This window comes from Thamnophis sirtalis, unplaced genomic scaffold (genome assembly GCF_051295495.1).
Source record: "Thamnophis sirtalis isolate CommonGarterSnake01/CBP01778 unplaced genomic scaffold, rThaSir2_p1.2 scaffold_8, whole genome shotgun sequence".
Classification (NCBI taxonomy): Eukaryota; Metazoa; Chordata; class Lepidosauria; order Squamata; family Natricidae; genus Thamnophis; species Thamnophis sirtalis.
In genome coordinates, this window is record NW_028261388.1 from 22321451 (window position 1) to 22348935 (window position 27485).

At 38.7% G+C, this 27485-nt stretch overlaps 1 protein-coding gene across 2 annotated transcripts in view; it reads right to left on the minus strand.

The window, feature by feature from the left end:
• The window catches only part of ATP8A2 (ATPase phospholipid transporting 8A2), a 379008-nt gene extending 351768 nt beyond the window's left edge, over positions 1-27240 (minus strand). For both annotated transcript variants that reach the window (XM_087721235.1, XM_087721234.1), the window contains exon 1: positions 27164-27240. In XM_087721235.1, coding sequence (XP_087577361.1) covers positions 27164-27239 — 76 coding nt within the window. In that variant the 5' untranslated portion in view covers position 27240. The remainder of the gene's footprint in view (positions 1-27163) is intronic.
• Positions 27241-27485: the final 245 nt, after the last annotated feature.

Genomic DNA, 27485 nt, shown 5'->3' on the forward strand with positions numbered 1-27485 from the left:
ATGTGAATAATTAAATATGTGTTCTCTTTACTATAAGTTTCAGGTAAACAAACTGAATACTATATGATATGGGAATTATTTTATCAATGGTTAGAAAATAAAAATGGAAGTTGGAAATAAAAGAAGGAGATTAAAGAAGAGTAGAAAATACATTAAGATAGAGTTACAAACAATATGATAATTGCTAGTATTATGAGGAAGATTATTATGTTTAAGGTTATTATTACATTTTTATTAGAAGATATGTTAAGAGGAAAAAATGAACAGGTTCACTATGTTCAACTACTTAATATATTATAATTCTAAGATTAGAGAATTAATATCAATGTAAATGATGTTGTAAATTTTGATGATCATTGCACAGCGATATTTACACTCACGCTGTTTAAGAAAAGACAGAATGTTTATATTTTAAAAAAACTTTTTTAAAAAAAGACTTGAAGATTAATAGATTAATAGAAGATTAATTAATTTTTAAAGATTACAAAAACACAATCTGCCTTGTTTCTCTCCCTCCATCTCCAGGCTTGAAGATGGGTGTTTAATGGCTAATGCTGACATTGAAACCATGCCAATTTATTCAGAAATGAAAAACAAAACTCTAAGCAAAGTTCTGTATCTCTGATCTGATGGTGTTGCTCAGTGGTGCGATATGACTGGTACGCCCTGGTACGGGCGCACCTGTGCCTGCTGGGATCACCAGGTACCGTTCCAGTTTGCTGCTCTGGAGGGCCCGCCCGCCCGCCCTCCTTACCTGTATTTCACTTGATCGGGACTTTCACGCACATGCACAGACTATACGGTGCATGTGCGATGTTTCATCAAGCAGCTGGAGCATCGAGGGCGGTAAGTACACATGTGTGTGCTGTGCGCGTGCTGCATGTGTGCCCGTGGTGGATGCCCAGCCCCATTGCAGCGTACCAGTTGCAACGGGGTCCGGAACCCACCACTGGTCTTACTTAAATTAAAAAGCATTCCATTTAAACCAAGTCAACCCTTGGTTTGCACACAATAATATATCTTTAAAGAAAAAATATATAGTGGTAATAGCAATAGCAGTAGACTTATATACCGCTTCATAGGCCTTTCAGGCCTCTCTAAGCGGTTTACAGAGAGTCAGCATATTGCCCCCAACAATCTGGGTCCTCATTTTACCCACCTCGGAAGGATGGAAGGCTGAGTCAACCCTGAGCCAGTGGGATTTGAACCGCTGAACTGCTGATCTAGCAGTAGCCTGCAGTGCTGCATTTAACCACTGCGCCACCTTGGTATCTAGTGGTATCTCAGTACTCATCGTTAATTGGTTCCGGGAGGCGCAATTAGTACCCAAACAAATTTTCCCATAAGGAATAATGTAGTAGGTCACAAAGCAGCCGACAGTGACAAGTTCTAGCTTATACATTGAGTACTAAACAAACAACGAGCACCGGGACAAAATGTTTGCATCAAAATGCATGGGGCATCAAATTTGATAAGTTTCAAAGGAGTTGAGTACCAAGGTACCACTGTACATTGATCGCATGAAATTGTGTCCATAGCTAACCAATTACAGATTATAAATGTTTAACATTTTTTTTAAAAAATGTACTGTACTTGGGCAATTAGCTTAGGTATTGAAAGCAGGTGTGCTTGTAACTATTTTCATCACCTCCTGCATCTGTTCAGAGAGCTACCATAGTTGGTGTAGCAGTTAAGACATCAAGATAGAAATCTGAAGATAGTGAGTTTTAGTCTTCGGTATAAAGCCAACTGGGTGACTCTGGCCCAGTTCCTCTCCCTCAGTCCCTGGAAGAAGGCAATGCAAGACCACTTCCCAAAAAATATTGCCAAGAAACTGCATGGACTTTCCAGGCAATTGCCAGGAATTAAAAATGATTCAAAGTCCATGCCCCCCCCATCACTTCTCCTGCGTAGCCTTAGACCAGGGGTGTCAAACTCAATTTCCTTGAGGGCTGCATCAGGGTTGTGTTTGATCTTGGGGGGGGCACAGAGGGCGTGGCCAGGGCGAGCATGGCCAGTTCAATGTTGACGTATGTCAGGAGTGCCTGTGGTGGCCGGAACACTCTGCCAGCAAAAATGGGCTCCCAAGCTCTGTTTCTGTCTGCAACGGCCTCCTGCAACCCTCTGCCAGCCAAAATGGAGCTCAGAAGGGCCATGTGTGGTCATTTTCACCGGCACCATGGGCTGTTCCTTCGCTGTTTCTAGGGCAGCCCCACAGACCAGATCTAAGCATCCCACAGGCCAAATCCAGCCCCCTGACCTTAAGTTTGACACCCCTGCCCTAGACAATTATTATTTATTATTATTTATTAGTTTTGTATGCCGCCCACTCTCGGAAGACTCAGGGCGGTCATAGTTATGATGGTAGTCCCTCATCTCTACCTGAATACTGTCAGCACAACTGTCATCATAAACCTATCAGCTCAGTTGTCAAACAGTTTTGCTATATTTCTAAATGGCCCTCACTTTCTTTATTTTTAGAGTGCTTCAAATCCACCGCAATCCCAGGGCACAACAGAAAGTAAAATAACAAATGTGATTAATGTAATCCAAATGAGTGTGGGAACCAGAGGATGACTACCAGGGAAAGCAAGAATAAAATCTTAATTAGGCCCCCACAATCAGACAGCAAAAGTGTGTTGAGATAAAACAGCTCCTTTACTTCTGGGTGATGGGTAGAAAGAGGGGGCTATTACACAGAAAGTCTTGTTATGTTACCCAAGCCCTACAAACCTCACTAGATAACTGGATTCACTAAAGGGGACTTGCTTTGCAAACCTTTTGTAGCACTTTCTACCTGGGCATCCCAGTAATATAAGACATCTCTAATTTATTTTTAATGAGCTTGAACTGCCTACTAAGGTGATATGTTAGGATTCCGAGATCAGAGCCCAAAAAAAAATCCAATGGCTCTTTGGCATTTAGTAATTACCCAGATTTTTATGACCTACCCTTGTGAGACCACTAACAAAAAGGTTTTATGTTAGAAGCAATACTATTCAGGTTCTAATCTGACAACACCTACTTCGTCTTTTCTATTCCCTTCTTTGGTTTAAAACTTTACAGGGAGAGCCAAGCAGACCATTCTGTTAAGTTGTAAGTCAGTCAGGAGACACAATTCAAGAAGTCAAATTCAAGGAGTCAAAGGCAGGCCCAGTCTATGAATGTAAGTCAAGGTCCCCGGTAAATTGCAGAGACAAAATCAAACAGCAATCAAAAGCAAGCACGAAAGCAGCCAGAGATGAGCACAGTTCCGATAGCTAGTGCCAGAAATGGAAGGGTTTAAAGCCAAATTGCCTGGAGCCATGCCCAAGCCCGGCTAGAGACAATCCAAGCCATTTGGGAAACAATTCTTCTTGGAGAAGGCCACTCTTTTTCAGTAACCATTCACTTCTGAAGAAGACTTTGCTTCCCAGCAGCCACATTGAAACAACCTGAATCCCTCAACTGCCTTGTTTGATGCTGTGGTTGTCCTTGGTCTCTGATTTAGGAATGGGATTCAGTTCCTTTGGATGACATCTGTGGAGGTCCCTGAAATATATGAGTTTGGGTTCAGGTTAGTGGTGGGTTGCTAGCCGGTTTACTACTGGTTCGCTTGTGCTCGCACGCACAACACTTCTGCGCAGAAGCATCTGGGCGGGTGGGCAGAGCCTCCCACGGCCGCCACTATCAGTTCGGCCGAACCGGGCCAAACTGGAAGCAACCCACCTCTGGTTTAGCTTCTAATGAAGACTTCTCTAGCTGACATATGATAAAGATGAATAAAAGAATAAAAGCACATTCTAAGGCTTTACTCATTGCTGCTCTTCAGAACAAATCCCACTACAGCAATATTGCAATAATTTAGATAGAAATTAGATAGCCACAAGAAAAAAAAAACTGGAAGGAAATAATGGCTACTAAATCAAAATAGCTCAGGCAATTGAAGGTACATACTTTTAATAAAGTACATTGTGGCCAATAAACTCAGATGACTTTTACACTGCTCAAAATGTATTACTTTGCAAACAGTTGTTGCTGAAGAGTTGCTGAACATACAGGTAGTCCTCAACCTATGACCATCATTGAGCCCCCAAATTCCATTGTTAAGCAAGACAGTTGTTAAGTTATTTTATGATCTTTCTTGCCGTAGTTGTTAAGTGAACTACTACAGTTGTTAAGTAAGCGGCACTGTTGTTAAGCGAATCTGGCTTCCCCATTGACTTTGCTTATCAGAAGGTTGCAAAAGATGATGAGGTTTGAGGTTTGAGGTTTTGTTTTATTTATTTATTTATTTATTTATTTATTTATTATTTATTTTAGTTCCCAGCGGGACTCAGGGCGGCGAACAACCCAAGGGGGAAAGGGAAACACAAAAGTACAATACAAGCATTTAAAAATAGCCAACAGCCACACAGATCGAGAGGGGAAGGGAACTCATCAACCCCAGGCCTGCCGACACAGCCAGGTTTTAACGGCTTTTCGGAAGGCCTGGAGAGAGGTGAGGGTCCGAATCTCAGCGGGGAGTTCGTTCCAAAGGGCCGGAGCTGCCATAGAGAAGGCCCTCTCCCGGGTGGTAGCCAGATGGCATTGGCTGGTAGACGGAACCCGGAGGAGGCCACCCTGTGCGATCTAATGGGTCTTTGGGAGGTAATTGGCAGCAGGCGGTCTCTCAAGTACCCAGGTCCAATACCATGAAGGGCTTTATAAGTGACGACTAGCACCTTGAAGCGTATCCGGAGACCGATCGGTAGCCAGTGCAGCTCATGGAGGATAGGTGCAACGTGGGTGTACCGAGGTGCACCCACGATCGCTCGCGCGGCTGCATTCTGGACGAGTTGAAGTCTCCGAATGCTCTTCAAGGGCTGCCCCATGTAGAGCGCATTGCAGTAGTCCAGTCTTGAGGTCACGAGGGCATGAGTGACTGTTGCGAGTGCCTCCCGGTTCAGGTAGGGACGCAACTGGTGCACCAGGCGAACCTGGACAAATGCCCCCCTGGTCACAGCCGACAAATGATATTCTAAGGTCAGCTGTGGGTCCAGGAAGACTCCCAAATTGTGAGCCCTGTCTGAGGGGCATAAAATTTCACCCCCCCAGCCTGAGTGATGGAATACTAACCAAATTTTTGGGAGGGAAACACAACAGCCACTCGGTCTTGTCTGGATTGAGCGCAAGCTTGTTAACCCCCATCCAGACCCATGATCACATGACCCAGGACACCATTGTGAATACATACTGGTTGCCAAGTGCCTGAATTGTAATACAGGCCTCATGTATATTATTCAGCATTATAGTATAATATAGCCTTTATTGTCATCGTACATCATGTGTACAACAAAATTGGTTATGCTTAGATTAACGGGACATTTCCTCAAAGATATGTATGAAGCTTTAGTCTGGGGGAGGTTACAAATAAAATTGTCTCTTCTTAACATATTTCTAATAATCAGTGGTTTGTGTTACAAACATAACAACTTCCAGCTTTCCAGGCTGCTTGGAAACAACATATTTGATATCTATCATGAGTCATCAGCCCATGGGTACAAGTTATCTGCCAACATCAGATAAAATAAAATTTAAAACAGTCAAACCTTTTAATAGAAAAGATCTCATGAAATTGCTAGAAGTTAATAAAACTATGCATGAAAATGCTCTTCTGAGTTTATACCATTCTCTTGCAAGATCTCATAGGTTTTCTCCAATTTGGATGACCAACGTGCAGTCAGTATATTTTTAATTATGGTATAATAATTTCCAACTTCCTAGCAAAACATAATCTATGATACGGGTGTCAAACTCGCCGCATCACGTTGACGGCACGTGGCGTGGCTTGCACATGATGCATTTGGACGTTGGGCCGCGAGTTTGACACTCCTGATTATGATATGTTTTGCCTTAAAATTGCTACTATTTAATTTGCTTTTCCAATTCTGTTTGAATTGCCGCAATGTACTCTACAAGGGGCTGCCCTTGAAAACTACTTAGAAGCTACAACTTCTCAATTGTAGAAGGTTGGACAAAGTTTTTGGTAAGGTCCGAATGCCTGCTAGTTATTCCTATTGCTTTTGTATTTCCCCGTATCACCATTATTGGGTACAATAATGTTTTCCCATGTGATTTCCTATGCCGCCTTTCAAACTGACTACCATCGTAACTATGACAGCTCTCTTAAAGTTGGCACATGCAAATGTCCGAAAAGGGATCAGTGGAATTCATAAAGCAAGAATTTCCCTTTCACTTAAGTAAATTAAATAGCAAAGTCACAAATGCCAGCATCTCTTAAACACTTGATAATGCGGCCATGCATTATGTCCCAAATCATTGGAAATTTTAAATCTTTCCTCTGTGACTGAGAATGTGCTCAGAAGATGATAACATAATGCAGTGCATTTCTTCTCTTACAGTTGCTATTGCATAATGTATGAGAAAACCCAACAGAAATAAATGCATCCTCAAAGAACATTGCTTTGTTTTTGTTTTGAGGTGGGTGTTGCCATATAAAATCAATCAAATGACTTCCATAATGCTGCTATTAGGGCATTTTTCTTTTTTTGTCATTAGAACTAGGTTGTGGCAGAACATTCTGGCATGAGTCTAATGCCTAACCCTGAATAGAAGTTTATTAGAATAGAATAACAGAGTTGGAAGGGACCTTGGAGGTCTTCTAGTCCAACCCTCTGCTTAGGCAGAATACCCTACACCACTTCAGACAAATGGTTATCCAATCTCATCATTAAAACTTCCAGTGTTGGAGCATTTACAACTTTTGGAGGCAAGTTGTTACACTGATTAATTGTTCTAACTGTCAGGAAATTTCTCATTAGTTCTAAGTTGCTTCTCTCCTTGATTAGTTTCCACCCATTGCTTCTTGTTCTACACTCGGGTGCCCTGGAGAATAGTTTGACTCCCTTTTCTTTGTGGCAACCTCTGAGATATTGGAACACTACTATCATGTCAGCTCTAGTCCTTCTTTTCATAAGACTAGACATACCCAGTTCCAGCAACTGTTCTTCATATGTTTTAATCCAAGCAGTCCCTAATCATATTAGTTGCTCTTCTCTGCACTCTTTCTAGAGTCTCCACATCTTTTTTATATCGTGGTGACCAAAACTGGATGCAGTATTCCAAGTGTGGCCTTACCAAGGCATTATAAAGTGGTATTAACACTTCATGTGATCTTGATTCTATCCCTCTGTTTATGCAGCCTAGAATTGTGTTGGCTTTTTTTGGCAGCTGCAACACACTGCTGGCTCATATTTAAGTGATTGTCAGAATTAAGGCAGAAGTTTCAATATCACACTTTGTTCAAATAATATATTTATAATAAAATCACAACACATTGAATGAATTAGCTGCCCCTACCAGATAATTTACATTGAACTTGGGCTCTTATCTTTAGCTTACAAAATACAGCAAACTGACTAGGAAATATATAGAAACTGAAGTCCGGCATATCTGAAAGTTACTAAATTGGAGAAAGCTGTATTAGAGCTACTATATGCAACTGTAGCAAATGACTCCTTTTTTATTTAAAAGGAAAAAAGTGTTTTTGCTTCATTAATATTTGACCATCATTCAGTAGAGGCATTAAAAAGCTGACTGGAGGTCTGTAGAATTTACAGAGAAGTCATAGAGAATTTTTTAAAAGCTGTGAAATTAAGGGAAAGCTTCAGTTTTGTACATAATTATTTCATTGCAATATATGCTTTTAAAATCCTATAAAATTCTGCAATATTTGAAAGTTTAAAACCCTGAAGTCTTCAGGGAAGTGAGTATGGAGCTAGTAAATATTTTAAGCCTCGATGCCAAGAAGCAGGAGATGTTAAAAGTAGTAAGTTTATACATTATACATTTTCAACTACCGTTAAAAAGAGAATGTTTTCTCACCCTCATTTGAACGTCATATAACTTGGGTCAAAAATGTCATTATTATAGGCTAGCTGGATTTAAAAATAATGCACTTTTAAAAAAAAATAAAAGACACCTATAGAAACATTGTCTATTTTCACATCTAATATCTACTATTAATTAATCTCATTTATTAGAGAGAGACAAAGTTCAGAGTAATCTAAAAGTAACATTATATGTTCCTTAAAAAATTGTTAAAAAGAGAAAGATAGAAAACTGATGGCAGAAAAGGACCTAGCAGTCCATCAAGTCTGCCCTTTGAATTCATTTGTTATTTGTTTTCTTTTTTCTAGATCTTTTTGTGTTCAGAGTTATGTCAGTTTTTAAGATAGGACAAAAAATGTACAGGATATTATTAGACATTTACAGGGTTAGGCATGAGCAAATCTAATATCATATAATCAGTATAACTGTTTTGCTTAATTAAACTACCAAATCTTGACTATCAGATAGTTTACCCATAAAACTATATTTTACAATCAAGTGTTTGGGGTGCATTATAATATACGAGTTGAGATTTTGAACTAGGATTGGGGAAAACTCCGTTCAAATCCCTCAATCATGGAAAATCAGGGATACCCTTAGTCTCTCTTTTGGATTCTTTATTAGTCCTACCCATATCACAGGGTTATTGGTATAGAGATAAAATGAAGGGAGATCCCCATGTAAACTGCCGTAAATTCCTAGGGAAAGGTTAGGTTATCAGTTTAACAAATACAGGAAATAATCATTTAACATTAAGCATTTTACTATCCAGCATTATTGGGAGTTGGGGAGTGTATAAGTTTAATATATAAATAATAAAACATAGTTTAATACTATTTGGTTAACTAAACCACCCTTGACTGAATTCACGCAACATACTTAAACCTAACTAAAATAACTCACATTATAAATCAGCTATATGATGTAGAAAGTTAAAACCCATCCCTCTCCCAGAAAAATGAAATATCCTAGGAAATATTGAAAAGTCAGAATATTTCCCTGGATGTGAAAAAGGAGAAACATGTTTTAAAGACAAAGTAGCTCCCTGCAGCTTCCTGCCCATCCCCCTTTGTCAATGGGCCATTAAGACGCCCAAGCCAGGCCCTTTACATAATAAAGAGTTATCCTCTTCTGCTCCAGGGTCATGGGATTAAGGCGTGATAATATTAGCCCTTTACCCAACTCACCACATGACATCTGAAAACTTGGGATTCAAAACACAGCCTAGAGAGTTGCCCCTGCATGGCCTCATGGGAGTCTGACAACCAATCAGAATACGTTTCTTACACAGGAACAGGAAACAGAGAGGTGGGGCTGAACAGATTATAAAAAGCCCAGCAAGCCCCTTCCTCAGCCCTTCTCTTCTTCCTCACCCAACACTGAAGCATGTGATCGCCTTTTCTCTTCAGGACTCAAGCCATGTGGTCCTGTCCACCATTAAACCATCTTTCCAAGCAGCCTCCATGTCTCCAGTGTCTTTTTTCCCACTTGGAGCCAAACCCAGAAGACATTTCTTTCAATAATGAACACAATTTAAAGTAAAGAGGATTAGTAGGTTGGTCATTGTTCATTGTTGGATTAGGCCCATTGAAATCAGGCGGTTTGCAGCTAATAGCAATAGCACTTAGATTTATATACCGCTTCATAGTGCTTTTACAGCCCTCTCTAAGCAGTTTACAGAGTCAACCTATTTTCCCCAACAATCTGGGTCCTCATTTTACCCACCTCTGAAGGATGGAAGGCTGAGTCAACCTTGAGCCTGGTGAGATTTGAACTGCCGAACTGCAGCTAGCAGTCAGCTGAAGTAGCCTGCAGTACTGCACTCTAACCACTGCGCCACCACAGCTCTAAGCATAATTATCTAAATTTCCTTTGGTTTTAAGAGTTTTTTATGGGTGTCATAAAGTCTTATTAGTTTATATGGTTATTTTATGCATATGATTAAGTCTGAATTCAAGTCTGACATCTTTTATAAAGTTTTCAAACTTCACAGTATTTTTGTTTTAATAGTGGGAGACAATCCAATACTTGTATTTAAGAAAACACAGTTCCACCTTCAATAATCTATTCACACATCTTGATTTGAAACTAGTGCATATTATTACAGTTAGTGAGTAAGTGACTTGTGGTTATTAAATCAAACTTAGTGTGCTATTTTACTGCGGGTTTCTCCATTGATATTGCTTGTTGGAAGCTGGCTGTGAAATTAATAAATTTATATTCATTTTTTCTCTATATTATTTATAAATATTTTTGCTCTCCAGCTGGGATTTTTGCAGGAGTCCACAGTACGCTTTGCTTGGGGAGAGTGGCACAAATCAAACTTTAGACACTCTGAAGGGCTGATGGAGCCTTCGTTTGAATGAAGCATTAACATTGATGTCCAGGAAAAATGGAATGGAATTAAACAGACTATTTCCTATGAGATTGTCAAGCACAAAGGATCAGATTGAGGCTCAAAATATTTATTGCTCAAGCAAGAATCGAGTCAACCAAAATTCAATGCTAAGTTGGCACCAGATAAGGGTCAACATAATTCTTTTATATATAAAGTTTTTTATTTTTTCATTTTCATAACATATACCGGTAACCACATGTATACTATTACATAGCCAATATCGTATTGTATTATTAAATGTTTATATCAAATCAACTCCCAAAAACAATTATTGGCTCTTCTGCTCTCCATACACCATATTTGTACCTTATCTATCACTTTCTTCTCCTTCTCTCCTCCCTACCTCCTTTCTTCCTTCTGTCACCTTTCTATTCTCTACTTCCCCTTCCTCTCTCCTTCTCCTCTCTCTCCACTCCTCCTTTCTCTCCTTCTCTTCCCCCCACACCCTCTTTCCTATCTCTCTCTTCTTCCCTTACCTCTCTCCTCTACTTCACACTTGTCATCTCATTTACTTGGTGTATTTCAGCTTCTGAGCAAGCTCCATTTTGGTATTTATAATTTCTTTTCAATATACATATTTCATTTTAACATATAACTTCCTCCTTTTTTAAAAAAGAGTGAACAAAAAAAGTATACATATATAGTCATTATACTTTTAAAAAAAACTGCCTAATTTTGACCGAGACGTAGACCTGGTTACAATTCCCAGCTATCCTCATTATTATGTTTATATAATTATACATCCTTACACGCCCCCCACTTTGTAATTCTGTCTTTAAAACTCAATAGTTTCCCATTGTAAGCATATTTCATGTTCCCTCTCCATTTTACCGTATCTTGGTTAGATTACCCTTAATTGTCTATAAAGGGCAATCCTTACTGTTCAATGTTCATTACAATTCCCTTAATCTACTATATAGAATAACAAGCAAGGACGATCCATCCAAATTTTATAGATATGAATAAAATGCTAAGATACAGAGTCATAATTGACAGACAGGGAAATTTAAAAACAATTGAAAAATTGGTGCAACAAAACATGAAAGTTGACTGGCTAACCTACTTGCAAATCAAAACTAAACACAATAATGATACTAAAATATATGACATCGAAACAGAATCACACCAATTGGACAAAATAATTCATAGCTCGGATAGAAAGATGATAGGGAGAATATATAAATTTCTCCTGAAGCATAAAATGGAAGAGGAAATCATGAAAGAACAAATTATAAAATGGGCACAGAACTTTGGCTATAATATTGAATTGGATAAATGGAAAAAAATTTGGGGAACAAACTTAAAAATGACACTATCAGTTCCATACAAGGAAAACCAGTACAAAATGTTTTACAGATGGCACCTGGCAATGTTCCCTCTAATTTTTTTTTCAGTGTGAGCAGAAAAGTATAGTGTTTGAGTGGCACATTTTCATGCCAGAGCACCTGAATTTTTTTCACAGATGTCACCTAAGACAACAACGAAATCAGTATTATTTGAAACTCAAAGTTATGTTTATTCAAGGTACCTGCTTAATTAAAAATGGTATATAATATCAGTATCACTTAACAACGCTCCTGCCTAGCAACCAAAATGTTGGCTCAGAAACGCTGGCATTTGAAACACGCAAGTCTTAAAGCTATCAAGTTACAAGACCCTTGAACCCCTAACCCTTTAGAAAAAAAACCCAGGGGTGTTCAAACCTGACAGTTTTAAGACTTGTGGACTTCAACTCCCAGAATTCCTCCTCCAGTCATGTTGCTCTTTTGCCTTGGCGCCACTCTGGCTACCTCCATCAGGACCTGGCAGCTGCGGTGATGTCATCAGCCTGGATCTGCTCCATCTTCGGTTTTTTCACCGGGGGCATGGCTGCCGCTGAAGATGCCGACGAGCCCCCGCCACCACCAGAATAACTGCTGCCGCCTGGCACTGTGACTGAGGTGAAGCCGCCAAAGCTCCTGCTGGACTGGCCACCTGCAAAGGACTTCCCTGCGCTTGCTTTGCTGAACACAGGGCAACTGACAGTAGTTTGAGCGGCACAGCCAGTGCCTAGAAGGTCCTAGGAGACCGGCCGTGCCACATAAGCTCCTGCCACTGTCGTTCCCCCCCCCCCGTGCGCCCATGATAACCCTAATCAGGACAGAAAATCTGAGGCCCCTCAGTTTCTGGAGCCTGTGACATTAGAAATCACTGCGCGGCAGTTGGAAACTGCCGCGCAGTGTTTTCTTGACACGTGTGCGACCACACAGCCGCGCACCTTAGAGGGAACATTGGCACCTGGTACCAACAAGGTTAGCTAAAATATCAACAAATACCTCCCCAAAATGCTGGAAATGTGAATCAATACATGGAACATACTGCCACTTATGGTGGACCTGTGAGGAGGCTAAAACTTTTTGCAAAAGGATCCAAAAGTGGATAGAGATAATAGGTGTTAAAATAGAATGGAAACCTGAAGTTTTTTTATTAGGAATAATGACTCTGAAATATAAAAAAGAAATTCAGTATTTAATATTACATATAATTATGGCAGCAAGGATTGCCTTTGCCCAGAATTGGAAAAACAAATTAATTCCAAGCGAAGATGAAATAATAAGAAAGGTTATAGACTGTGCTGAAATGGACAAATTAACAAAAGAAACCCAGGGAAAAGAAGAAACAGAATACTATCAGATATGGGATAAATGGTATAGATGGATGGAGGAAAGAAACAAGGATCAATGAAGGAAGACAACAAAGCCCAAAAATAGTAGTTAAGGACAATTAACACATATTTATGTGTTTAAACTTATTAGAGGTAATCAGCCAATATAGCAGACAGAGGAGTAAGATAAGAGGGTTAAGAACAGTGAAATACAAATGAAATATAATAGAAGGGGAAACAATATAAGGTGAACAATATCGATTGGCAATTGCTATTAGAAAGAACAGGAAGGTCCTGTTCGTATTGTATTGTGTAAATGTGGTGTATGTCTAAGTTTTGTGTATGCGTATTTTATATGTTTGTAAATAATTTTTTTTTTAAAAAAGAACTGGATGGGTGGAACTGCCAACATGGCAGTGGAAGATTGGACCATGTGATGGATTTGTGGGTGTGGGGGCAAGATCTTGAACTTTCAACTAGGTGGGGAAAACCGGGAAGCTTTCAGATTCGGGTTTTCCCCAGATATGCCAACATGGCTCTCTTAATAAATTGAAACTTTGAGCAATAAAAAAAAAGAACAAGTGGTACACATCTCACTTTGTCCATCATCTTAAAAGTTCTATATATGTCCATGTTTCATATATTTTAACCCATGCTTAATTGTCCTTATATTCAATCAATTAGCAACTCAGTTTTATTATCATGTATAAATGTGAATCAGAAACCTCTGCTTTACAATCTCCCCATATCAGTTTCATGTTTGTCCATATTCCATATGTTTTAACCATTATTTAATTATCTTTCCATTATAATATTCAGTCAGTTAGCAACTCCATTTTATTGTCATATTTAGAAATAAACCCCTTATCTTAGCTTTATATTTTCCCATATAACAATTTCTAGTTGTCTGATTTTTTCCTAGTAAGTCTTTTGTCCCACTTCTCTACTCCTGCCTTCTCCCTTTTCTTTGTTTTGACAAGTCCACCCTCTTCAATTTTCCCCATGCCTCCATCAAAAAGATCTTTTATATTTCCCTTTGTTGGGGCATAACCTCCTATTTCAATTTTCCTTTTGCCACTATCAACCTCCAAAACATCTTTTGTCTGCTTTTTATTCCCGTTTGTTGGGACAGATCCCCCCTTTACAATTTTCTCTATACCACTGCTAAGCCCTATGGAGTTTTTTGTCTACTTTTTATTTCCCACTGTTTCTACCCCTTCATTGTTTCTCCCCCCTACTTCCTTCCCTTCTTCCTTAAATACCTGCTTCTTTGAATTCAGAATTATATTTAGGCTTCATTTTAATGATTTATTCATATTGTTTTATAATTTCACGTAGTTCTTCAAATTGCCACCTTTCCATAATCTCCAGCCCCAAAGTTACAGTTAGTTATACAATTCTTATTTCAGAGTTCTGGTCCATCTTAAATTTATCTACTTCAGCTACTGTGGGGGAAGGCGAAGGAAGCCATCTTGGTCTTTTGTTTTTCCTTAATGTCCAGTTCCAAAATTGCAGTTAGTTAATACCAATCTTATTTTGAAATTCCACTTATTTTGTACTTTCCACTTCTCATTGGTTATAATTGCTCAAAATATATTAATTGGAACAAACTTACATACAGCAAAATTTGGGTATGTTTCTCTTCCCCCCTGCTTTTTCAAGTTCTGATTTATGGCAGTTGGTTAATTAAAATTTCCCACACAAGCAAGATTAGGTTATCAGTTGTTAGTAAGGAGATGGTGCTTTTTTCTGGATCTTTCTCCCTTGTTGCATTCCAGTTCTCATTAATTGGAGTTGCTTAAGATATTTAGTTAACAGACACTCGGCCGAAGCAAATCTTCACACTCCTAGACTCCTTTAAAAACACAATCTTTTCAAGTCCAAAACCAAATTTAGAGTTTGTGTTTAAGTGGATTGTGTTTATGTGAGTTTGTCACTTCTCTTCTTTCTCCTTTCTGTCCAAATTATTTCAAGCAAATGGCTCTCTGTGGGGCTAGTGATTCAACCCTCCATTTTTTCCCTTCTTTCTTTTAGCAGAAATCCTGATCTGTCCATCAATATTATTTATGCTCTCAAGATTCTTTGTCTTTTCCAATTCTGATTTATAACTGTGGGTTAACAGATCTTGCCAGGCTTTCATTTCGCCTCTGCATGCTCCTGTTCAGCTGCTTTGGCCTGGAGCCAGCTCTTGTGCAGCCATGTTGCCATGCTGCTGCCCCAATTCAGAGGGCAAATCTCTGACCTACGAGGGACCTGTTGCACTCCCTCTGGGTCTGATGCCCCTTCTTCACCCCCTACGGGGGTTCTGATCCAAAAATGGATCTTGGAGGCAGTTTGTCTGACAGGGTTCATATGAGACTCTTCAGAGATCACATCCCCCACGTCTGTCCAGCTGGAGAACTTCAGGTCGACTCAAGGGTCAACGAGGAATTCAAGAGGAGTTGGACGGACCATTTGTGGCAATGTAATGACTCTAAGCCAGGGATGGCAAACTTTTTTGTGCCGAAAAGAGAGCGTGTGTGCATGCTCGCCTGGGCCGCAACCCGGAAGAAGATCTGCCCAGAGCACATGCGCATGCCTGAAAATGAACTTCCGGTTTCTGGTGCATCGGCTAGCTAGTCTTTCAGGTTTTTTGTACACATGCACCTGTGACAACCAGCTGGCCGGCGCGCATGCTCACAAAGACTAGCTGATCATCACACATGTATGTGCACAGGAAACCCGGACGAGGAATGGGCAAGGCCACATGTGCCAGGTGACATGGCTCTGCGTGCCACTTCGTCATTACGGCTCTCAGATGATGGTGTGCTTACCTCCGCCACCCCCAGCTCTGCTTGCTCTTCTGTTACAGTGATGTATATATGCGCATACATTCTTGCATATTGAATTGCACTAGTATCTGTGCAGAAAAAGGTAATTTAATGAAATTGTTCCACTGAAACTCTTTAAAAGGATTTCTCTCCTAAAAATCAAATGCAGTGAAAAATACAAATCAAATATGACCTTCCATATTAATTTAATACACCTTAATAAACTTTACAGAGTTTAAGCATTGCTTCAAGCTGCCATAGGAAATATTTGGTTCCTAAATATTATATCCTATGTTGAAAAGTAGATGAATCAATTATATCAGTGAGAGTAAGAACAGCTAGGTTGCTAGGCTCACAAAATGATGCTTAGTCTGTTGCCTCACTGTAATTTGTAAAAAATAATTTATGTCTTAGTTGTTATAGAAACCAAGCATACTGTAATTTATTTAATAAACCTTGTTTAAATCAACTATATTATAGTATTTGAAATAGACTAATGTCATTAAAAAGTATGGGAATTTTTAATAGTTTAGTTTCTCCATTTTATTATTTTTTTGAGGCCTGTACATCCAAGATATTATCTTTATCTAAAGCAGAATTTTATCTCACAAAAGAAATAGAGATAACAAGGTTTATAATCCAACCTAATCTAGGAAACGACGTTGTAAAATATTGGATTGGATCCATTATGGCTCTAGCACTAACATTCATTTCCCCAGATCTGGCGATGCACAATGCTATCAAAACCTTCAAACCAGGGAACCAAAAGAAAGAGAGCAGAAAGCTGCATAGATATAGAGTCCTTGGCAGAGGAAAGAGGAAGAAGTCAAGGCTTATAGGAAAAAAGATTACTTAGAGCAATAGACCAAGAGAAACGCTGGGAGGAGGGGGATATGGACAAGCATGGCAAGAGGAAATGTAACAGCAATGAGAAAAACAAAGTGGCAGCCAAAAGGACTCTTGTGCCTTCTTTTAGCGCTCATTCTCAACGCAGGGGAAAGCAGCTTAAAACACTCTTTCTCAGCTTCCAAAGATATTTATCTACAGTCCCCAGAATTCCTAGGCATCGTGGTCACTTGTGGCTAGTAATTATAAACAAACACATATGAATGTGGTAAATTGGGAGAAGGTGCTCTAAATATTTTATCTTACGAACAACCAAGTTGATAGTCTTCTATGCATATACGGTACATTCAGTATCTAACTATCAGTTTGCCTTCTGATTTATCCTGAACCCTATGTCTTTCCTCTGATGTCATTTTGAGGTGTATTTATCTTAGTCTCACGTCTGCAAAAACCTTAGGTATTTTATATAAGCAATTTTGACTGTATTCAAACACAACTTCACTCAAAAATCTGAACATACCCACTAGGAAACCTTATCACTATGAAGGTTTATTGTTTATTCAAAGTTAGCTCATATTTTTCTTTCCTTTTCTCCTACCCCATCTTAATTCTTTTTGTCCTACTGAAGTTGCCTTTTGCCTCACGGTTTTCACAACAATTTAGTTTAAAATTGCTTTGACTGTAAGGACATCCTATACTTGCTCTTTTGTTCTATTTTAATCCTGTATTTGCTATCTATAATTATCTTTTGTATCCAGAACCTGGTCTTTGATCCATTAATTGGCTCTAAAAAAAATATTGATCTATTTCTGTTTTCCTCTATGGCAAGTCATTTTTCCACTGAAAAAGATGAATAAGCAAAATATTTGTTTGTGTATATGTGTGTAAATTTCATTAGGGTTTGGGTTTTTAATTTTTTCTATTATTTTCTCCCAGGTGAGTTTCTATCATTTAGTAATGGACTGGGAACTTGCCAAGTATAAATCCTCCAGATATCTGAAAACTTGAAGCCGTCATTTTGGGACAGCTATGAGTGGACAGCACTAAAAATGGTACAACGCTGACAGGTTAATTGATGGTTCCTAGAAACTTTAAAAAAATGGTCCCAAATTTACTTGCGTTTAAAAAGATATGGCTTTGTCATTGTCCTCGGGGATCTAGTCGTGAAGCCAGCTAAGCTAGAAGCATTGATGCATTATTTGTGATTTCCTAGCATAAATTTTATGGTTTTTATTTGGGTTTAATGGCATTATTTGCTGTTGGGGGGGTGTTGCTTGTTTTTGTGGTTGTTCTTAATTACAAGAGCAACCTATAATGGAACATAAACTGAACCTGGAGTGACAAGTGTAAATTGAATGGCTACACATATTGAATTAATAAAGAAGCAAATGATCTGGAGTGGTTTTCAGTATATATCTGATATATAAACCATTAACATTTTCACTCTGCTATTTTGTATATTTACAGTATTAAATTTGTATGCTGCTTGTCCCACAGTCACATGACCCTTGGCGCTGAGTCTAGGACAACTCACCGCAAGACAATTCAACATTGTATTAATCGTTTCATTCAGGCATTTTTATTATTGGTGACCACATTTTTGTCAAAATTATTGTAACTCTTGTATTTCTGGATTGATTTATTTTATTTTATTATTATTGGCCACGGTTCTGTCAAGATTAATTTAAGTTTTGTATTTGTTGAATTTTCCAATGGCGAGTTGACCTGCAGCGACTTGGCCGTGGCGAGTTGGCCATGGTGAATTGACTGTGGTGAGTTGGCTGTGACGAGTTGTCCAATTCTGCTGGGAGGCTTATAATTAGGTTTTTTCATATACAAGTTGGCTTCTTTTAGGGTTCCAGGTATGAAGTTCAGGATCAGATCCTGAGGAAGGAATGCATGTGGGTAGGAGACATCCAACCAAATGTTTCTTGAAATTCACAAGCAACAGCCATTCTTGTGGTAGCAAAAGCTCAATTGCACAGAAATATCTATGTAATGCATCCATTGATTGATTGTGTGTGTGTGTGTGTTATATATCTGTGCACACAGCTTGCAGGGGCGACTCTAAGCAGAGTTTTAAGGTGTTCCTCATTTCTACAGGGCCCATTGAAGTACTTTTAAATAGAGATGACATACAGTGTGGCTTGGAAGCCATCGTTGTATAGGGCTTCAAGTCTGCCACATATTCAAACATATTCTACTGTGGGAAACTGGGAGGAGGGAATTGCGTGGCATTGTATGGAGCATAGGAGATATGCAACATTCCTTCTCGGAAAGTCAAGGTCGCCTTGCCTTTGCACCTGAACAGATGTGGATGGGAGGAAGCTTCCTGCATGGCAATGGTTGATTGGGCCATGTGATAGACCCATGGGTGTTGGGGCAGGCACTTGAACTTTCAACTGGGTGGGGGAAACCTGGAAGCTTTCAGATTCGGGTTTCCCCAGATGTGCCAACATGGCTCTTTTAATAAATTTGAGGAATTTCTAGCCTCGGAATGTTATTTATTTGAGGATGCTATTTGAAACCCTGACATACAGTTGTTAGCTATGGGAATCTTTTCCTAATACAAAGTGCTGAAACAGAGTAACATAACATTGGAGAAATTCTTGGAAACGAACAAGTAGATACATAAATTGCCCATTGCTCAGCCAAGCAAATGAATTTCTTGTGAAATGGAGTTTCAGAAAAGACAAGAGGAAGTCCTGTCAGAGTCCAAAGTGGTGTATATTGATATGGATCCCGATTATGCCAGACATTGATTGACAACCAAGATTCCATGAATTGTGTGACTTTCTTCTTCCAATTCCAATTCCAAATGTTGGTATAAAGACTTGGTTGAACATGATTAGACCAAATAGAAAAATATGTTTTGTATACTAATAGTTATTAGTATGCAAAACAGCTTGCTCCTGGGGAAGAAAGCTTATTAAAAGATGCTTGCTCCTGGGGAGGAAAGCTGTGGCAAATCTAGACAGCATACTAAAAAGCGGAGACATCACCCTGGCAACAAAAGTGTGAATAGTCAAGGCTATGGTTTTCCCAGTTGCAATGTATGGTTGTGAAAATTGGACCATAAGGAAGGCTGAGTGCCAAAGAATTGAGGCCTTTGAAATATGGCACTGGAGATGACTCCTGCGAATCCCTTGGACTGCAAGGCGATCAAACCGGTCACTCCCACAGGAGATGAACCTTGACTGCTCTTTAGAAGGCCAGATCCTGAAGATGAAACTCAAATATTTTGACCACCAAATGAGAAGAAAGGACTCACTGGAGAAGTTTTTTTATTAGGAATTATGTCTGTGAAATACAAAAAAGAAATCCAGTATTTAATACTACATATAATTACGGCGGCAAAGATTGCCGTTGCCCAGAAATGGAAAAACAAATTAATCCCAAGCGAAGGTGAAATAATAAGAAAGATTATGGACTGTGCCGAAATGGATAAACTAACTAAAGAAATCCAGGGAAAGGAAGAATCAGAATTCTACCAGATAAGGGATAAATGGTATAGGTGGATGGAGAAAAGAAACAAAAATCAATTAAAGAATGTAACAAAACTCAAAAATAATAGTTATGAGTAAAATAAGAGGGTTAAGAATGGTGAAATCCAAATGAAATACAATAGAAGAGGAAATAATATAAGGTGAGCAGTATCGATTTATGATTGCTATTATAAAAAACAGGAAGTTCCTGTTCGTACTGTATTGTATAAATGTGATGTACGTCTAACTTTTGTGTGTGTATATTTTACATGTTTGTTAATAAAAATCTTTATAAAAATAAATAAATAGAGCGAAATTGATTTTAACCTCACTGGTGCAAAATTATAACAGAAACAAAAAAAGAAAGAAAAAGAAAAAAAACTAGCGTGTACATGGAGTGATTGTGGTTGTATTTAAAAGTCTCACAGCCCAAGGATAGAAACTATCTTTAAACCTGTTTGTTCGGCTGGCTATACTTTGATGATACTTAATGTTTAGAAAATATTTTAAAGTGATATTATAAATTCACATTCTAACTAACAGACGCCTTTATCATTGATCCAAAGAAATGTAGTAGCACTAAAGTCCATTAAAATACATGAAAAATATGCTAGTAATGACCAACTGCCTCATTGATTAATTTGTCTTGTTGATTTAAAGTTAAATATGCCTAACATTTTCTGAATCAGCTTTTTAGACAACCATTTTACTGCAAACATGATTGGCAGGGAACCAAAAAGTCTTAATATTATTTCTGTATTGATACATTTGTAAAGAAGAAAAACCACATTTCCCTAGTGGGAATAATAAAGTCAGTTTGTGGCTACACTATTACTTTTTTTCCCCCAGTTAGCACATTAATTACTGTGTAATGTAAGAAAACAAGGGACGTAATGGCTCGGTGGCTAAGATGCTGAGCTTGTCGATCAGAAAGGTCGGCAGTTCGTATCCCTAGCGCTGCATAACAGAGTGAGCTCCTGTTACTTGTCCCAACTTTCAAACTAGCAGTTCAAAAGCATGTAAAAATGCAAGTAGAAAAATAGAAATCACCTTTGGTGGGAAGGTAACAGTGTTCTGTGCGCATTTGGCACTTCGTCATGTCGGCCACATGACCACAGAGATTTCTTTGGACAGCGCTGGCTCTTCAGCTTTGCAATAGAGATGAGCACCGCCCCCTAGAGTCGGGAATAACTAGCACATATGTGCGAGGGGAACCTTTACATTTACCTTGAATGCAAGAAACTGCAAATTTTGCAAAACAGGGAAATCTCAATCTGTTAAAATCTGTCACAAAAGATCAGAATAGGAAAGGGAATTCTGGAAGCTGAAGGAAGTTCCTAGATCCAACTTTGAATCTGGAATGCTAAAGTTTATTAGCAGATGCAGAAGGCCATAAAGTTTGGACAGTATTATTTTTACAAGCAAGGACAGATGGCAAACGATAAGCATAAAAATTACAGTTCTGCCCCACTAAATCTAATGTTTATATTTCCATTTTGCAACCTGGAAAACAGATACTTTAATTACTGCTTTGGTGCAAGGATATTCTGACTTTTATTGGAGATCACAAGAGATTTCAGCAGCACTTTTATTGATCAATATTAATGGTGCTGATGCTTGACCTCTAGATTTTTGCAAACCATGAGTGATCTTTTTGAAAAATGCACTTTGTAACATTAAGTGTGATATTGATGGTGGATTATTTTTAGTAAACTTAAAAGAGGAGAAAAAAAACAGGATGGATGTTTTTGCTGTCTGGGTATACAAGAGAAGAGATATAAGCATTTTAGAGAATAATTTAAATATAAATCAATTAAAAGCCTCTTACTTATCATTTGGATATAAATTTGGAGATGCAAACTTTGGTATTGTCATTCCGAAACCAAGTTTTAGTGGGTTTGAGTCATATGGTATTTTGCTCACCAAAGTATTAGCAAATGTAAGATTATATTTAAATCCTTTTTTCCTGCCACATGATAGTACCATAGCAATTACAGCAGTCACATTTTAAGATTTAAATTCAACATACTGTATATGAAAATGGGAGAAATAATTGTAAAAAATCTAAAGGAAATCATGATAACTTTTCAAAGAGCTGTACATAATTGTCTACCTAAAGAAACAATTAAGGAAAGAGACATAACTTAACTTCTCCCTAGTCCTCTAATATTGAAATTTGCTGTCATGCAGCAGTTGAAGTATATTCTCTATTGCTTAACTGCAGGAATAGGACTAATAATGGAAACCAGAGAACAGATTTCAAGCAACGCTTGTAGAAATTTCCTAAAGCTATGTACCACCAGAGTACTGAAAAGTAGAACTTTCCTTCACTTAATTTGTTTTTTTTAATTATTTAAATTATTAAATCATTAAATCATTGGATCATTCACCAAATACGACTGAACAATAAAAACTCCGATCCTTTCCAACTATATAATTTTAAGCCAAACATAAAGTGTTTGCTTTAGTCCCAATGTAAGTATTATATAAATCCAAACATTTTAGTTGCATAGCGTGGCTTATGACATATCTGTGCATATTTTTCTGGGCTGACAGCTACAACAGGCCTTTAATAACTGTAGTGGTTGGAGCCAAAACAAAAACTAAATTAGATTTTGTTTACATCTAGACTTAAGTAAAACTAATTATCCTCCAGTAAAGTATCTAGTACTTTAACCTTTTACAATAATAAAATTACATTGATAAAATCTCTGGAAAATTCAAGAAGACATCCCAGGCTTGCAGAGATGTATATTATTCAGAGTGATACAAATCTCTGCAAGCCTGAGATGACTCCTTATTGAATTCTTCAAATTATACAAACTAGCCAATTCAACCAACAATAGTTAATACAACATGTGAAATGGTACCCAAGATTTCCCGAAATCTCTAAACCTCTGGCTTCTATTGTTTAATTAATGTATCTTTGAAATTGGAGATGTAAAGGGGATTTGATGCTATATATATCGGAGTATAAGACACACTGGAATATAAGATGCACCAAGATTTTGAAGAGGCAAATTAAAAGAAAAAGTTTTTGCACTCTGCAGACATCCCCAAAATGGCCCATTTTTTCACAAAAATGGGCCCATTTTTTGTCAAATAAAGACAGTATGCATAGCCTTTATTATAGAGTCCTTCTGTAGGCTGGGGGAGCAAAATTGCCCTCTCCAACCCCCAGGAGCACTCTGAAAGCCTCCTAAAGGCTATGCATAGCCAGTTTGGTGAAGGGGGCAGGGTTTCAGGTGGCCAAAAATGCTCTATTAAGTGCATAAGGTGCACCCAGATTTTCACCCTCCTTTTCGAGGGGAAAAAGGTGTGTCTTATACTCCGAAAAATACAGTAATTGAGGAAGGAGAAATAGCAGAAATATTGTGGGAAAGTGACCATGTAATCCTGGAGTCCTTCATTTTAAGGAAAATACCTTTTACTTCAATTCCAAACAACACCGGTATGATTTCATGATTGAAAAAAACTAATTGGGAAAGTGTTTGAACTTGGTGGGAATTCCTAAGAAAGGGGGTACTAAAGTCTAAATTCAAATTACAGTGAAGAGAAAAATTGAGACTAGCCAAGAAGCCAATGAGAAGTTCTGAAAATTTCACACCTGGAAATCATGCTATTCATGTCCCTGAAGCAATTTCATATATTGCTGTAGCTCCCTCAGCATGTTCATTTACAAATTTGCAAATCCAGTACTAAATATGTAAAAAGAGAGGAGCCTAGGAAAAGAGAGGAACTAGAACTCTTTAAAATAGAGGAAGAGCTTGATATTTTCAATAGTTGCTTCAGTAACCAGGGTTTTTTTTTTTTTGAGAATCAATTCTGACCAGACTCTGGAGAAGTACCACCAGCAAAAAGTCAATTGGAGCTGTCCGTGGTGCTGATTTTAATAGTCCTTTATACCCTGTACTTGACAATTTATCTTTCTGATCTGTCATCCTGACTGGATTATATCAATTCTACCATTAGTGTTTGCAGTCTTTCATGCCCCGATCCAGCTCTCTCAAGTGCAAATGTCCTCCCTTGTAGGCCTCAAATATTTACAGAATGGAATCATTTTCTATTTCATAGAATGATCATAAAAAACAACAAAGTGGATTGGTTTAATTCAAAACAATTGACTTTAACCACTTAGGAAGCTAAAATCCTGATGCCAATTTCTGATTTCATATATTTTCTGAATAAGCAAGCATATTAATCTGATATGTAACTGTTTCAAGTGCATGAGGGGACAAAAACGTTTTGCTATGAGATATCATTTTACCAATGGATTATGATTAGATAAAATCTAAATGCAAGGAATAACAATAATACAGTTTAAAGATTAGAAGCTTAAAAACCATTTAACTAGAAGCAAAGTGAACAAATTACTTAATTATATAAAATAACTTAGCTATATATTAATTACATTAAATGGTCATGTATGTGAAATAGGTGGCTAGATAAATTGAATTGATAATATGTTTTCAGATGGAAAACAAAATGTAATATTTCTGCAAAATACTGCAACTGATATATCAAGAACATTTAAATTATCTAGTCCTAGAAACTTGGGAGAGGTAAAATTTCAATCACCCACTATGTAAAAAATATTGATTTCAAATTAATCCAGTTACAAACTTTCGGTACAGATATATTGGTTCATACTTTTTTATTTTTTTTTCATATGATTGTACAGAAGTGATTTTAGAGAGCAGATGCCTTTACAAGATAGCAATATTCCATGAGTAAACTCCCCCAGATGAAGTAAAAATACATCAGATTTATTCACTGTCCTTTTCTGAGTCATACAGAGCATGTAATATTACTGTTTTACGAATAGCTTTTTAAATAGTAATCTTATTAAAAAACACAATTCAATTATTAAAAATTGATATAACATAAAATAAAAGAAGGTTCATGAAAAAAAGAAAAGAGAGAACTATAGCAATAAAAAAGAAAATAAATATATAAATGTCTCCCTCGTCATCACAATTTTAGTAACTTAGCACATTGTCTTAACATACAACAAATGATCATTTCTTCCCATATCCCATTTCTTATTTATAAACAAATCCTTAAAGCCTCATTTCAGCCCTGATTAGCAAAAGTTCATTAAGGATTACCAGAGATAACAGCTTATCAATTTTAACCTTGATCAAATAAAGCAACTTTATATTCCCCCCTTTTACTTTTAACAATCTTGATCTTTTAGTTCCTTCAAATAATATCATTCTGAATTCCTTTCTATTTTTTATTTGTCCTATCTCAGAAAATTCTTCAAACCTTTAACAAGCCTCTTTTGTAAATCCAATGTAGGAAACAGCTTCTTTATTGAATCCTGTCTAACACCCAGATATTATACACATAACACATGAATAGAACTACTGAAATGTATACCTAACTCAGATCTTAGCTGCCCAAGACTTATTTTTTATTCAGATGACTAGAAGTTCAATTTCCATTAAATTGGCTAGTAATTCTGTACAATGTAATCCAGAAGACAGCTATTTATACAAACTGCTTTATTTCTATGTTTCTAGTTTCTATATTTCTAATTTCTAAACAGGAGAACTTGGTGCTGTGGAGAGTTCTGGAAAGAATTAATCCTCTTAGAATTGAGCTCTGTTCAGGAACTAAGCTTTAAAAGGGATTCCTACAGAAAGCTTGATTTAGCTAACCGGTCAGTCCTCGAGATCAATCCTGACTGCTCTCTAGAAGGCCAGATCCTGAAGATGAAACTCAAATACTTTGGCCATCTAATGAGAAGGAAGGACTCACTGGAGAAGAGCCTAATGCTGGGAAAGATTGAGGACAGAAGAAGGGGATGACAGAGAATGAGGTGGCTGGATGGAGTCACCGAAGCAGTGGGCATGAGTTTGAATGGACTCCAGAAGATGGTAGAGGACAGGAAGGCCTGGAGAATGTTGTCAGTGGGGTCCTAATGGGTCAGACACCACTTTGCAACTAACAATAACAAAATCTAGTGTGTGCAGGTTTCTTTTTTGTGTGCTTACTGTACTTAAGAGCACTCTCATTTGGCCAAATTTTATCTTCATTTCAAAGTTATGTGCACAGAATTGTAGCCTTAGGATTGCAATATGTCATTAACCCAATCTAGTGTTCTCGGGAGTGCTTCTATCATTCCCAAGTCAGGCAGAGGAAGAAATCAGTGGTAGCTCATCACCTCTGGAAAGGATAAATGGGACAGCTGATCAAAAGCAAGACAGAAATATGGTACTTATTTTGTTGTGTGTATATGCGTATGTCATTGTTTTTGATAGGCTGCTGGAGGATGTGTGGGCCAAACTGGATTGGACAATACATCATCCTTGCCTTTAACATAAAGGGCTGGTTCTACTTTCATTTGATCTATATGCAAAAAGGAGAAAGGAGGGAAGATGACAGTATCAGGGATCCTTGCTGTGAAGTTTGAAAGAGAATCGTTCGCGCTCTGAGGCTCTACCACCAATTTCAAATCTGTGGGCACCGTGAGGACAAAGCTATTTTTAAGACACCAATCCTGCACATCTATCTATATCTAGAAATAAATCTCATTAAACTCAGGAGGCTGTGAATCACAAACACATACATACACACACAAACACACAGAGAGGGGGGGGAGGGAGGGAGGGGCCAAACGCAGAGCTTCCCCTCTTCTGAACAATATCCAAAAGCTAAACCAGCCTCGGGCCACAGATATTCCAAATCTCCTCTCGGTCCACCAAGAGCGTTAAAAGGAGAAACGGGAAACCGCAAAAGATTCAGGGAGGTTGGTGACAAAACAGCCCTTCATTATTCCTTCCCGCGGACCGCAGAAAATGGGAGGCGAGACACGGCCTCGCACACTTACACACACGGAGAGAGAGAGAGATGCGCGCGCCCACGCGCACACACACACACACACACACACACACATTGACGTAAATTCATCAAATGAGGGAAATGGGGAAAACGCAACGTTGCCATTAAATCCCAACATGACTCGCATGGGAGATGCGCAATGGAGGGGGGGGGCGGCGGCGGCAGGGGTCCGCTGCCGCTAGGATTAGAAGCTGGGGAGGGACGCAGCCTCCCTCTCCCTCCTCCCAACCCCATTCACCACCAGGCGCGCGCGCACACCCACCAGACGCCGAATGAATCTTGGTCTTCCTCCGCAGGGACATCTTCAGCGCCTTGTCGAGGCGGCGGGGAGTCGTCATGCTGCGAGCCTGCTCTCAGCCCGGCGCCTGCTTAAGGGCTGGTCGCTGACGACGGCGGCGGCGGCGGCGGAGAGAGCGGTAACCTCGCCATCTGCTCCTCGCCGGCCCCGCTCCCGCGCAAACCCACCCGCTGACGGCGCCGGAGCGGCAAGTCGCCGTCGCCACTGCGGCTTGGCGTCGTTGGCTGCCCCGCTCGTTGCGGCAGGAGGCGAGCAGCTGGGGAGGTGGGGGGGGGGCGCGGCCCTC